General features: G+C 41.8%; 3 protein-coding genes across 6 annotated transcripts in view; 1 reads left to right on the top strand and 2 right to left on the bottom strand.

Moving 5' to 3' along the window:
• LOC108624011 (uncharacterized) overlaps positions 1-10,583 on the bottom strand; it is a 14,470-nt gene extending 3,887 nt beyond the window's left edge. The window contains exons 1-10 of one of the 2 annotated variants that reach the window (XM_018022934.2): positions 9,450-10,583; positions 8,536-8,646; positions 8,224-8,315; positions 7,860-7,952; positions 7,688-7,791; positions 1,144-1,208; positions 850-1,009; positions 645-787; positions 365-569; positions 142-303 (exon numbers count right to left, since the gene is read on the bottom strand). In XM_018022934.2, coding sequence (XP_017878423.1) covers positions 142-303; positions 365-569; positions 645-787; positions 850-1,009; positions 1,144-1,208; positions 7,688-7,791; positions 7,860-7,952; positions 8,224-8,315; positions 8,536-8,646; positions 9,450-9,988 — 1,674 coding nt within the window. In that variant the 5' untranslated portion in view covers positions 9,989-10,583. The remainder of the gene's footprint in view (positions 1-141; positions 304-364; positions 570-644; positions 788-849; positions 1,010-1,143; positions 1,209-7,687; positions 7,792-7,859; positions 7,953-8,223; positions 8,316-8,535; positions 8,647-9,449) is intronic. The other variant, XM_018022935.2, reaches the window with a different exon arrangement.
• On the bottom strand, positions 1,368-3,493 carry LOC108624019 (uncharacterized). Its single transcript, XM_018022950.2, has 2 exons — positions 2,355-3,493; positions 1,368-2,141 (listed from the first exon to the last, which is right to left on the bottom strand). The coding sequence occupies exons 1-2, from the start codon at positions 2,402-2,404 to the stop codon at positions 1,820-1,822; spliced, it is 372 nt and encodes a 123-aa protein (XP_017878439.1). The 5' UTR covers positions 2,405-3,493; the 3' UTR covers positions 1,368-1,819.
• On the top strand, positions 2,148-7,563 carry LOC108624018 (electron transfer flavoprotein beta subunit lysine methyltransferase-like). Of its 3 annotated transcripts, none has more exons than XM_018022946.2 (4): positions 2,148-2,411; positions 3,973-4,238; positions 4,578-5,030; positions 6,831-7,563. In XM_018022946.2, the coding sequence occupies exons 2-4, from the start codon at positions 4,190-4,192 to the stop codon at positions 7,166-7,168; spliced, it is 840 nt and encodes a 279-aa protein (XP_017878435.1). In that variant the 5' UTR covers positions 2,148-2,411; positions 3,973-4,189; the 3' UTR covers positions 7,169-7,563. The 3 variants fall into 3 exon arrangements, with proteins under 3 accessions (XP_017878435.1, XP_017878436.1, XP_017878437.1); XM_018022947.2 differs by lacking the exon at positions 2,148-2,411 and adding an exon at positions 3,413-3,624; XM_018022948.2 differs by lacking the exons at positions 2,148-2,411; positions 3,973-4,238 and having other exon boundaries at positions 4,523-5,030.
• Positions 10,584-10,657: the final 74 nt, after the last annotated feature.

Here is a 10,657-nt window from a genome sequence, read left to right as displayed (position 1 = left end):
TCTATAGTTTTTAGCACGTAGCTATTTATTATTAGCATTGTTCTTCCGACGTCTGATTTCTTTTTAATTATAGGAAATGCGTTTTTCTAAGGTACATAAACTTGTGGGATTGACTGTATAGCCAATACATCCTTAATGTACCTGTGCGCCTGTAATTTTTAATATACTCCCGGCTGGATGCAGATCTTCCCAGACTTCGCTACCGGGTTCCAGTTTTAACAAGGCTCTGTTCTTCGTCCAGCCGAAACCAATTCCTATGTTAGGCATGTTTGGCGTCATGCAAATTAATTGTATATTGGTTCCCTGGAAAGAGAAGATATTCACAATACGTGTACAGGAATCTCTCAAATAATTTCAAACTGACCTTGTCTATAGTAGCGCTCATTGGCATTACTTTTACATTTGGTTCATCCCTCACGTCTACGTAAATACTTTTACATTGTTGCGCACCCCAGTCTACTATTTGACAAGTATATTGACCTGCGTCGAGCGCAGTTGCTCTTTCTATAGTTAATATTGAAGTATGTAGATCGGAACCGTCCGTAGGAAGTTGCTTGTACCAAATTTCTCTAAAATAAGATTCAACATCTTTCAACTGAAAGGATGATTCCGCTGTGATTTTGAACATCTTTTTGATTATTCACCTGACGGCTTTGTTCATGTTCACCGGCATATTGTCTTTGTACCAAGTAAAGTTTATGCCATGACTGCCCTGAGCTACACAAGACAGAGTGAACTGATCTCCCAAATGGATCTCATGCTCGTGTCCATAATTCGTTTTGAGAGTCTGGTGAGACAATTAAAACAAGAGTTGAAGAACAAGATGATGGATTGGTATAATAGGTATACCTTTAATTTAAGGGCAGGCTTTTGTTGAAAGGTGAAATGAGTCGATTCGAGGGAGATCTCGTTGAGTCGTCGACGTTGGACCAATCTGTTGAGGGATTCGCGAATTTTATCCCCATCCTCCGAGTTTCCGAAGAAATGGAACGTAATCTCCGACGTGGGCCTGCGTAACGATGAAAAGATATCTCGTTTCTTTTTATCGAAATTCCTCTCTACTATATACTTTTGGACGATCTTTCTATCACGGGTAACTAACAAGGTAACTGATCTCTTTATTTGTTTAATGTACCTACTCACGTCACGCTCAGGATTTGTAAATCCTCCATGGACGAAATATTCGAATTCCTTAAATACTTTGTAAGCTACGCAAAAAGTTCAAGGCGTTTGAAAATCATGGAAAATGTTAGGAGGAATGTACTACTATTCTGAAAGAATAATTACCCAAACTTACTATTCTTCCAAAACAGTAAATACACACATATACGTAAGGACTTACAGGAATAAATAAACTAACAACAATGTTATTTCATAGAATATGTATACATTAAAATATAATCATCAGTTTTTAACAATGACTCCTTTCAACTATTACATATTATACAAAAATAGTTATTTTCACTCTCGCTTAAACAATTGGAATCGTAATGGATGTTATATCCGATCTCACAATCGTTCGCTTAACTTCGTGGCTTAATTGTCGATAATGTCCATCAAGATTGCAATCTGGAATCAATCGTTATCGCGATAGTGCTAATCTCTGCCTACTGGACGACCCTGTGCCGGACACCGTCGATCGTTGCGTGTCGAGGCGTCGCCCAACATCAGGAAATTCGAAGTGTCGATCTTGTAACAAGATCGATTAAAGTATCTCCTTCAACTTCCTTCTCCATCCTCGAAGATCTCCTTCGATATCTCGTGACTGTGACCAGTCGAAAAAAAATTCGTTCCCATATGGTCAGATCATGTTTCCAATTCACTTTGCCGTGTCTATGAAATATGGGTCGTCGTTGGAGATGAGTACACAGGAGAGATCTACGCTCCCGGGGCACAGATGTTCCCGTATCCTCTCCCTGGAGACTCGTAACACCTTGATCCCCGTCTCGCGACAATATGCTTCCAACAGGATCATTTGAAGATGGCTCGCGGAGTCCATATCGGCATCGAATGGCACGAGGCAGACGATGCCCTGACTGTTTTCGCATCCCTTGGATGCCAATGCTTGAAGAGTTGGCAGCATGCCGCATGTTATCGTCCTCGAGGAACTGAGCATCTCCTGCTCCTTCCACGGGTTTCCACTGAAAATTAATTAACACCGATAATTTCTAGCTTGCTCGTCCGATCCAGTTTTAAGAACTGATCAAGATAGACGGTAGGAACGTGATAATGAAACCAGTAAAGTCGCGACGTTACTCGTTGGCAACGTGGTCGGACTCCTCGTGAGAGGAGCACACGTAACGTCACGTGCCCGCAACAAACGTGACTCGCGTTAAAACGTGAAGATACCGTACCTATCAGTCATCGTGGCTGAAGCGTAGGACTGTACTTGGCAACGGGTCATATCTCTGGTCTGTATTTCCTCGATTTCTTCGCTTCTCAATTTGCTGTTTCCTGGCGTGGTTCGTTTGCACACTTCACTGAACGTCGGGATTCCTTTTTTGATCGCCAGTTTCTAATAATTCGCGTACACTGTTCGCAATTTATCCACTGCGTATGTCCACTGCTCCTTCTGAGAAGACTGTTACGTTGTCACGAGCACCTTTCGTTCGATGAACAATCTTACGCAATAGTGAAAACTTTCACGAAGATACAAGTGCTACGAGCACAGTACCTCCGTCGAGTGTCTGGTAACGAGTGACCTCGACAACTGGCAAGCGCCTCTTTATAGGTCTCGTTCCCCCTCCAAGTTATCGCGCTATATATTCGCGGGTATTCCAGATAAACCCACTGTGTACATACAGCGGCCAGCAGCTTTTTATCGATGAATCGAAAGCTTTTACTAGGAAACGGACTAACGCGAAGAACGAAAGTTTCGCAGTAATCCTTAGACGCATACATGTATAAAAATTTACAGCGACCAAGAAAGACACAAGATTTTTAATTAGTCTAATTACCATCGTTTAATATTAATTGGAGGAAAACTTTTTGTTATTTTCCTTCGGTCGCCTAGAAAATTAAGAATTCCCGTGTGAAATACGGAAAGTCGCGAGGCGGATGATTCGCAAAAATTGAGTTACGTCATGGTTTGAACTTGGAGACGCGTTTCAGGAGAATTCGTGTTTTCTGTGAACACCGGTTCATGGACGGAAATTTTAGTTTTCTCATTTGAAAATGTCGCCTTTAGATCGTTCTGAAGATGAAACGTATTTTTATTAAAAAGAAAGGAAAAAAGAGGACTGATAGACGAGGTCGTTTTGATTGGCGAAACCGAGAATGAGATTGCGTTTCTTTGCGTACAATGAGTAGTCTTATCTCTAAGAATATGCACGCTATCTACTCGGTGCCTCTTCCTACTCGATCGTCGTAGAACGGGACTTGGAATAATCCAGTTATCGCTCGTGAACTTCGGTTACATCCGCGGAAAATTTGTTTGACCAGGTTCCCCATCAATTTCTTCTCGACAGGGTTCCTCGATCGATGACACGTGGCCGTGTCAAACATAGCGTGCCTATACCCCACATGATGCAAACAGCGGAGTTCTCGTCTCTCGGTTTCATCAGACAGACTCGTTGATAAATCCAGGTGGAAATCTACCTGGAGAACCGAGGGGAATCACGAACAGTAGATACCTCGCATCTGTTTTCAATTGTTCCCCTTTTAAAGTGTTTCTATATCTCTCTTTTCCTAATCCCCTTTCATACGCGTGTGTAGTCACACACCGTCAAACGTGCCAGACTGGCTAAAATTAAATCGATCACGAATAACTGCTTTAATTCCAGCGAATCGGAAAATTAATGACTTGCGTAACCCATAATAAAACCGTCATTTATATGTCATGTGAAGCGAAATGTATTCTATGAATTCTTAGCGGATTTCCTGCTAAATCTAGACACTTCACGAAATCGTCGGAAACTTTCATTTTCAAACTTGCTCCTTTTACTTTATCTGCATTTTTATTTGTTTTTCAAGTGAACGGTCAGCCACCTTGCTCGAGTATAGGCGCAGTCACTGGGAATCCCGAACTCCTCGGGCAAGAAATCGCCGGCTGCAATCTCGAAACCGACAAGAAATATTCCCGGAACAGAGCGGTCTAAAAATAGCCGGATAATACTCAGACAGGTCGCATAATCGTCTCGTGCGTTTACCGCGTGAACGGTGCACTGGCTCGGATTGGAATTTTATTGAAATGTCACGTTTAACGCGAGCGTGGAAAACCAGGACGATCTCTCCACTCGGTACAGTTTTATGAATGGATCGACCTTGGCATACCGTTAATGCTTTCACGCAGTAAAATGCTGTTCGCCGAATAAGATTTGAGAATTTTCTGACGATTCTTGTAACATTGCGCAACAGATGCCACAATTTTTTAAATCAAGTTTTATAATTCGCAAAAATCAACTAGTTTTATCTCTCGAAAAGGGAATAAAAAATTAATCGGAGATAAGATAACGTACCGAGAAGACGTAACGTCTTATCATTCTTTAAGATTGTTCTGATCGTTTTCACAATATAAAAATAAATATTTAGTACTTCTTGGAATGAAGCGTATTCATACAGAAAGCTTTTTGGCTTAGATTGCTTCCAGAAAAACTGGTTTCCCTTTTATGCATACCGCGAAGGAAGCTCTTCGAGGTATTCGACGAGCAGAAATTACCAGGGAGTTATTGACCGGGTCGCACCGGATGAAACGAACGTGGCTCGTGTAATTCTGAACCGCACCGAGCTTACCAGGAATCACATGACACCCGAACTACAGCTGTTTCTTTTAACACCCAGCTGCGAGCTTTACAACGCATTCTTCCAAAAGATTTTGGAGGCGGATGAAATAGAAAGGAAGGTTTTCTCGGATCCATTTTGGTCTATTTACTGGCCAGGTGGACAGGCGCTGACGAGATTCATATTAGATAAAGGAAGGCCACTTGTTTCGGGCAAAAACGTTCTGGATCTAGGTGCCGGATGTGGCGCTACAGCCATAGCAGCAAAACTGGCTGGTGCTGCAAGGGTTCTAGCTAATGATATCAATGAAGGTATGTATAATATAACTGAAAACGTGTATTGTTACAATTAATGACGAGAGTCTCTGCATAAAAAAATAGTTACCTGTACGCGTATAAAATAAAGCCACAAAAATCTATCAAGGAAAGTTGTGGGAATGACGGAGCAGTTTACAGACTTTTAAAAAGCTCTCCGTTATTCACGAGTGGCTCGTGAAAAGAAACGGCCGGCTCGCTCTACGCGTTTCGTATACATTACCCGATTCATTTTCAACCTCGTTAAAACGCAATTATCGTTAGCTGCACTCTTTCACAGCGGCCACGGTTAGCGTCGACGGTTTAAGAGAAAATTATCACCTCAGGATATGTAGAGAATTGCACCGGGAAGAACCGAGTATATTACGACTGGGAATGAAAACGAGTCGCATGGAAATACCGGGCAGGGCAATGGGGAAAATGTGCGCAAAACTCGAAGGTAGAATTGACGTCATTCGCGCACCTGTTCAGGAAACTAGAAAGCGGATGGGTAAATGAATGAAGTAGCTACAGGAGATTGCTTTTAATTTGATAATAATAGGTATTAGTATTAGAGGAAGTATTAAAAATCACTTATATACAAATGTACTTGAGACTATGAAGATTAGAAAAAATTTCAAAGGTCAAGCCTGATACTTTATGTACAATCTTCTTTTATTTAAATGTCAATGATCTTGAACAATCAGTCCTTGAGAGCGTATTCTGATGCTCGAGTGTTTGTTTAATCGTTATGGACTTTGAGAAAATTAATTGAAGTAATTTCCGAGAACATAGGCGGTTACGTTTTGGCACGCGACAGGTTTTCCTTTAACTACGTTCTCCGAGAATGCGGATCGATAACAATGTATAAGAACAGGTATTTTGCATCATTGAACTTGCTAAACAGAACGCGTCACTTTACAAGACTAGATAGATTTGAATTTACACAAGGAATGAGAAGAATTTGTACCTGAAGGATCTGAATCTTTTCAAAAGCGGTCGAAAATTAACTGTGTTGCGATTGGTCAAGGGGAGATTGGAATGTGGGTCAGACAGGGTATTCCCTGTTTCACTGGTCTGGCAACTCGTGCGTCAGTGAAAGGCCGTCCATTCTAGGTTCTACGTCCGCAGCATTCCAAACCGTCTCGAGCGGACGCTGCTGACGCACCGATATTACGTTCAAAGAATCCTCTTTTTCTACGACTGAGAATTCGTATTGATAAACTGCAGAATTGTAGCGGAACAGAGCGAACTCATGGAGTCAACATTAAAATAATGGAATTGAACATTTTACGAAATTACAGCGGAGCCAAGAGAGTATATTTAATCAAATTCTTAAAGCGAAGAGAATGTCGATTTTTATCGCTTTTAGATTACTTTCTTTGGATGACATCGGTTCTTGTTAATGTTGCCCAATAATCGACCTTCTTCAGACATTTGAGACAGTCGTTGCGCCTCGACTATCGGTTCGATAATAATTTTCTTCTTATCTTATCTAAATCAGACCACCGCCGGTGTTGTATTTTAAAAGAGCAATGACAATGGCAGGGTCTATTCCGATGATTAGCGAGTGAGCAGGAAATCGTTTATAGAATTGATTGAAAGTAACGTATTGTGAATAACACTGGCATTATGTAATAAATCCTACTTGCTTATTGCGTGTTTCTGTAATTGTACATAATGCCGACACTCGTTCAATCTGATATAAAAAAAGAATCGCTTGCGAAACAAGTTGTTGTTTCGCACTTATCATAACTGCGTCATCTATTATATTTGAATATTTCAACAGCATTAATTACTTAATTGTTTTAATTCCAGTCGCTTGCACGGCTGTATCGATGAACGCGTTAGTGAATAGGGTGGATGTCGAAGTGTCACGAGAGAATTTATTACGCGAGCCACCAGAGGTATCGATCGATGTGGTTTTCATCGGGGATATGCTGTACGACGAAGAAATTGCTGCTAATTTAATTCCATGGATCGAAAGAGCGCGACGCAATGGAACGAGGATTTATCTGGGAGATCCAGGAAGACACGGCCTGACGGAGGATTTGAAGAAACGTTTGAATATTCAGAAACAGTATTTGTTACCAGAATGCGTACGAGGAGAGAATTACGGTTACGACGAATGCAATGTCTGGGAGTTTCGCGGATAATCCATTTGCATAATCTTATTTTCATACTCTGAATTGTCACTTGTTATAACTCACACGAAGATCGTATGATCAAATAACATTTTATATTTGTTTATACGATACAGCTGCACACAAGAAGTAAGCGCATGCATTTGTCATACGGTAGCGCGTGCTCGATTTTAAACAAGACGTTGTCGGTCGGACTTATGGCAGACGCCAAAAAGATTGCGAAAGAACGTGACAAGGCGATCGCCACGAGTACACTTATAGATATTGTCTGCGAGATTCTTACACACGCGATACCTAATCTATACGTACATAAGTATAACAACAGATATTTACTCTTGTTATCTTTGTAGCAAGGCTGTTCACGCGAAAATCAGATTTAAGAATAAAAATTCCCAAATTTAATGTAATTTATCAATTTCGACAAAAATTATTTAACTGTTTTATGTAATATATATATAAACAACTCTGATCATGAATATATTCCTCAAGCGTGCAAAGTTTTTCCTCAAATCGTTATGGGATTCCGCTTACCTGTTTGCCAACGTAAGACTCGAGGCTGCCGTGCTGCGCAATCAGACTGGTCCTCAAAGACGTCACGTTCGACAGTTTGATTCTGCATTCGTACCTGGATCGATCTGCAAGAGTGTTCCATTTCAAATTTTCTCCTGACTCTAGAAAATCGCTGCGGGAAGGGCGAACTTACTGTTGTAAATTTTCGTGCCGTTTCTGCAGGCGCAGGGATGCTGCTCTTCGGTCTCGTACGGGCATTGTCTTATGCAATTCTCGAATCCGCATTCTGCAAACATAGACAATGACCTCGCGACGACATACTTTGAAGAAAATCGTGAATGATTTACGCTACTCCGTCTCGACGCGAACGCGTGAGTCATCGGAATGTTATCTGAGGAGGCTCACACCATATTCCGCGATTGAAGGAATGTTACGTATACTTTTTGTGCAACGATATACGAAAACGCAATATGTTATATCTGACCATCTAAATTGCATAATGCATTCATTTATTCACGATAGTCCGAAACTCTAAAATCCAGCGACGATGATCTTACCACCGTCCACAGTTTCCAGAAGACGGATCTCGCAGTTGCGACCAACGTAGCCATCGGCGCATTCGCAGACCATCGCTTCCGCTCCAATTTGCCTAGAATAGTTCAAATAACGATCTCGTCACTTGTCCCGCCGATGCTTGATCAAAAGGAATTTTTACAAAAGGACTTCGGAAAGCGCAATGATGCGAGCATAAGTCGACCTACATTTTTCTTTCCTCTATTCATGTTTTTGATAGTTAAGTGTCATTTTAAAGAATAACTATCCACGAGTCTAAGGGATTCTTTGGAATTAGAACATTTTAATGGTCATACTTGCAAGTACCCCCGTTCTGACAAACAGGATCCTTCCTATCGTTGAAGCAGAGAGGGCCTATGTTGCAGTCGTTGCCGCTGAAACCCTCGAAGCAATCGCACCAGAATCTGCTGCGAGCAAACCACCGATAAAAACTCTTTACATTGTGTAGAAACACGACCAGTTTTATGTATGGTATACAGTAGTAATGCCCTGAGCAGGTCGAAGAATTTAGGACAAATTGGGGAGCGCAGGGTTTATTAATGATTCACGAGTTGATATGATATCGCTGGGAACCACCCTTTCATGTTTGACTTCCACGGTGGAAGTTTCCAAAATTATTCCTCGCGACAGGCATTCAGGGTAACTCAAATTTTCCACAAATCCAATTCTTGTTTTTCAACTTGGAGAATAAAAAAAATATTATTTCATTTACAAAGGTGAATTATTTCTCAACGGAAGAACTTTTTTAATATAAAAGTGCAAGGTAGAATGCAATACCAGCACGTGTCGGAAATGGATCGTTCGGCATGAAAGTGCCGCACGACCGAACTTGCAGGAGAGCAAACAGGGCAGTAATCCGAGCAAATGATAAAGGGGCTCAATTAGGTTCCAAGAGTATCCCGCTTGCAGCGGGTAATACGTATTTAATGGTTGCTGAGAAGGCCGCTGGGATAAATACAATGGATCTACTTGCTTCTCGTAGATAAACCCTGCCGTGTTTGTGTTCGAGAGTGTTGATCCTCTCAAGTGCAACGTACATATGTACTGACACGCTTTACGTATTTATGTAGCGAGAGATTAGATATTAAAAAAGTTGTGGATGACTTCTAATGTGACAGATTCCATACGATGTCTTCGAAAGGAATTGTATAATTGAAAGACACGCTGACAATTATGATAAAATGTGAATTCATAGATTTGTCATACTTACGCGTAATCTGCAGATACGAGGCAATTTCCAGTGTATGAGCAACGTTGGACGGAGCAAGAATCCGAATTGGGCACGTCTTCGGTCATCTGATACGTGACATTGAACCCGTACACGTCGAGCAGATCGTTCAAAACGCGTACGTGATTGCCTTCGAGCCGATCCAACTCGAACTCGATCACTAGGAACGGCCTGAACGTTCGAAACAATTTGTATTCGAACACATTGCCCTCGGTGATCTCTTCTATCAACGCCGCGCCAAAATTCATGCTCTCCGACTCATAATACGCGTATTCGGTAAATGTTAGCCCTTTGAACACGTACATCTGGGTCAGATACACCACGATGGAACTGTTCGTCGCCGGGATATCGGAGACATCGATCACCCAACGACATTTGATGGGAACGGGGAAAGCTCGAGGAAAATTTGGGGTTTGGATCACTCCTCTCGATGCTGTTAAGCGTTCCCCGCAAATTGTCGTCTCAGTTGTCGCTGCACTTCCGATTAGAAACAAAAAGAGACTGACTATTGTTGACTTCATTCTGAAAAATGCGTCTCTTCTTATGATATAATTGTTTTTAAATCAAGACCCTGACTCCAAGAGATCACAAAATTCACTAATTGCTCGTTAAATGCATGCAACAGGAGCACGCATTGAAAGTAAGAGGATTGTATATCATCACTGACCTCTTTCAAACGAAAAGCGTTCTTTTACACTAAACCTTAAGAGAGTTCAGTTCACTGACACTCAAAATTCATTCGACCCTTGTCCCATACCATTACACAACCACATTTTGTTTTCATGGACACAAAGAATTTCTCCTCTCGCTTGCCTCCTTGAGCAATACACCTATCGTTGCACTTTAGCACCCATAAATCTAAGAGGGCATAAAGTCATCGTACGACGCACCACGCGAAACAACTCATACAGGTTCGTATTCGTAAAGGATGAGAAGGATGGCAGATAATTTGTAGATGATGCAAAAATGCTGAGACATCCTGATCGGTCTTATCTCCTTCGAGACGATTAGAAATCAGATCAAGGAATCTGTTGGCGGTCGAGAACGTTATCGCGAATGTACGAACCCGCGATCTGCCGGGCAGCTGGGCGTTAGCCTCTTCCGCGCAACTGATCTCACCCTGCGCACCCTCAAACCACCCCTTGCTCACCCTTTCGCCCTCTTATTACGACTCGAGCCGAACGCTTGGT

The sequence above is a fragment of the Ceratina calcarata genome, unplaced genomic scaffold (assembly GCF_001652005.2).
Source record: "Ceratina calcarata isolate Rehan_Ccalc_2016 unplaced genomic scaffold, ASM165200v1 scaffold297.2, whole genome shotgun sequence".
Taxonomy (NCBI): domain Eukaryota; kingdom Metazoa; phylum Arthropoda; class Insecta; order Hymenoptera; family Apidae; genus Ceratina; species Ceratina calcarata.
This window is presented reverse-complemented; position numbering and strand designations above follow the sequence as displayed.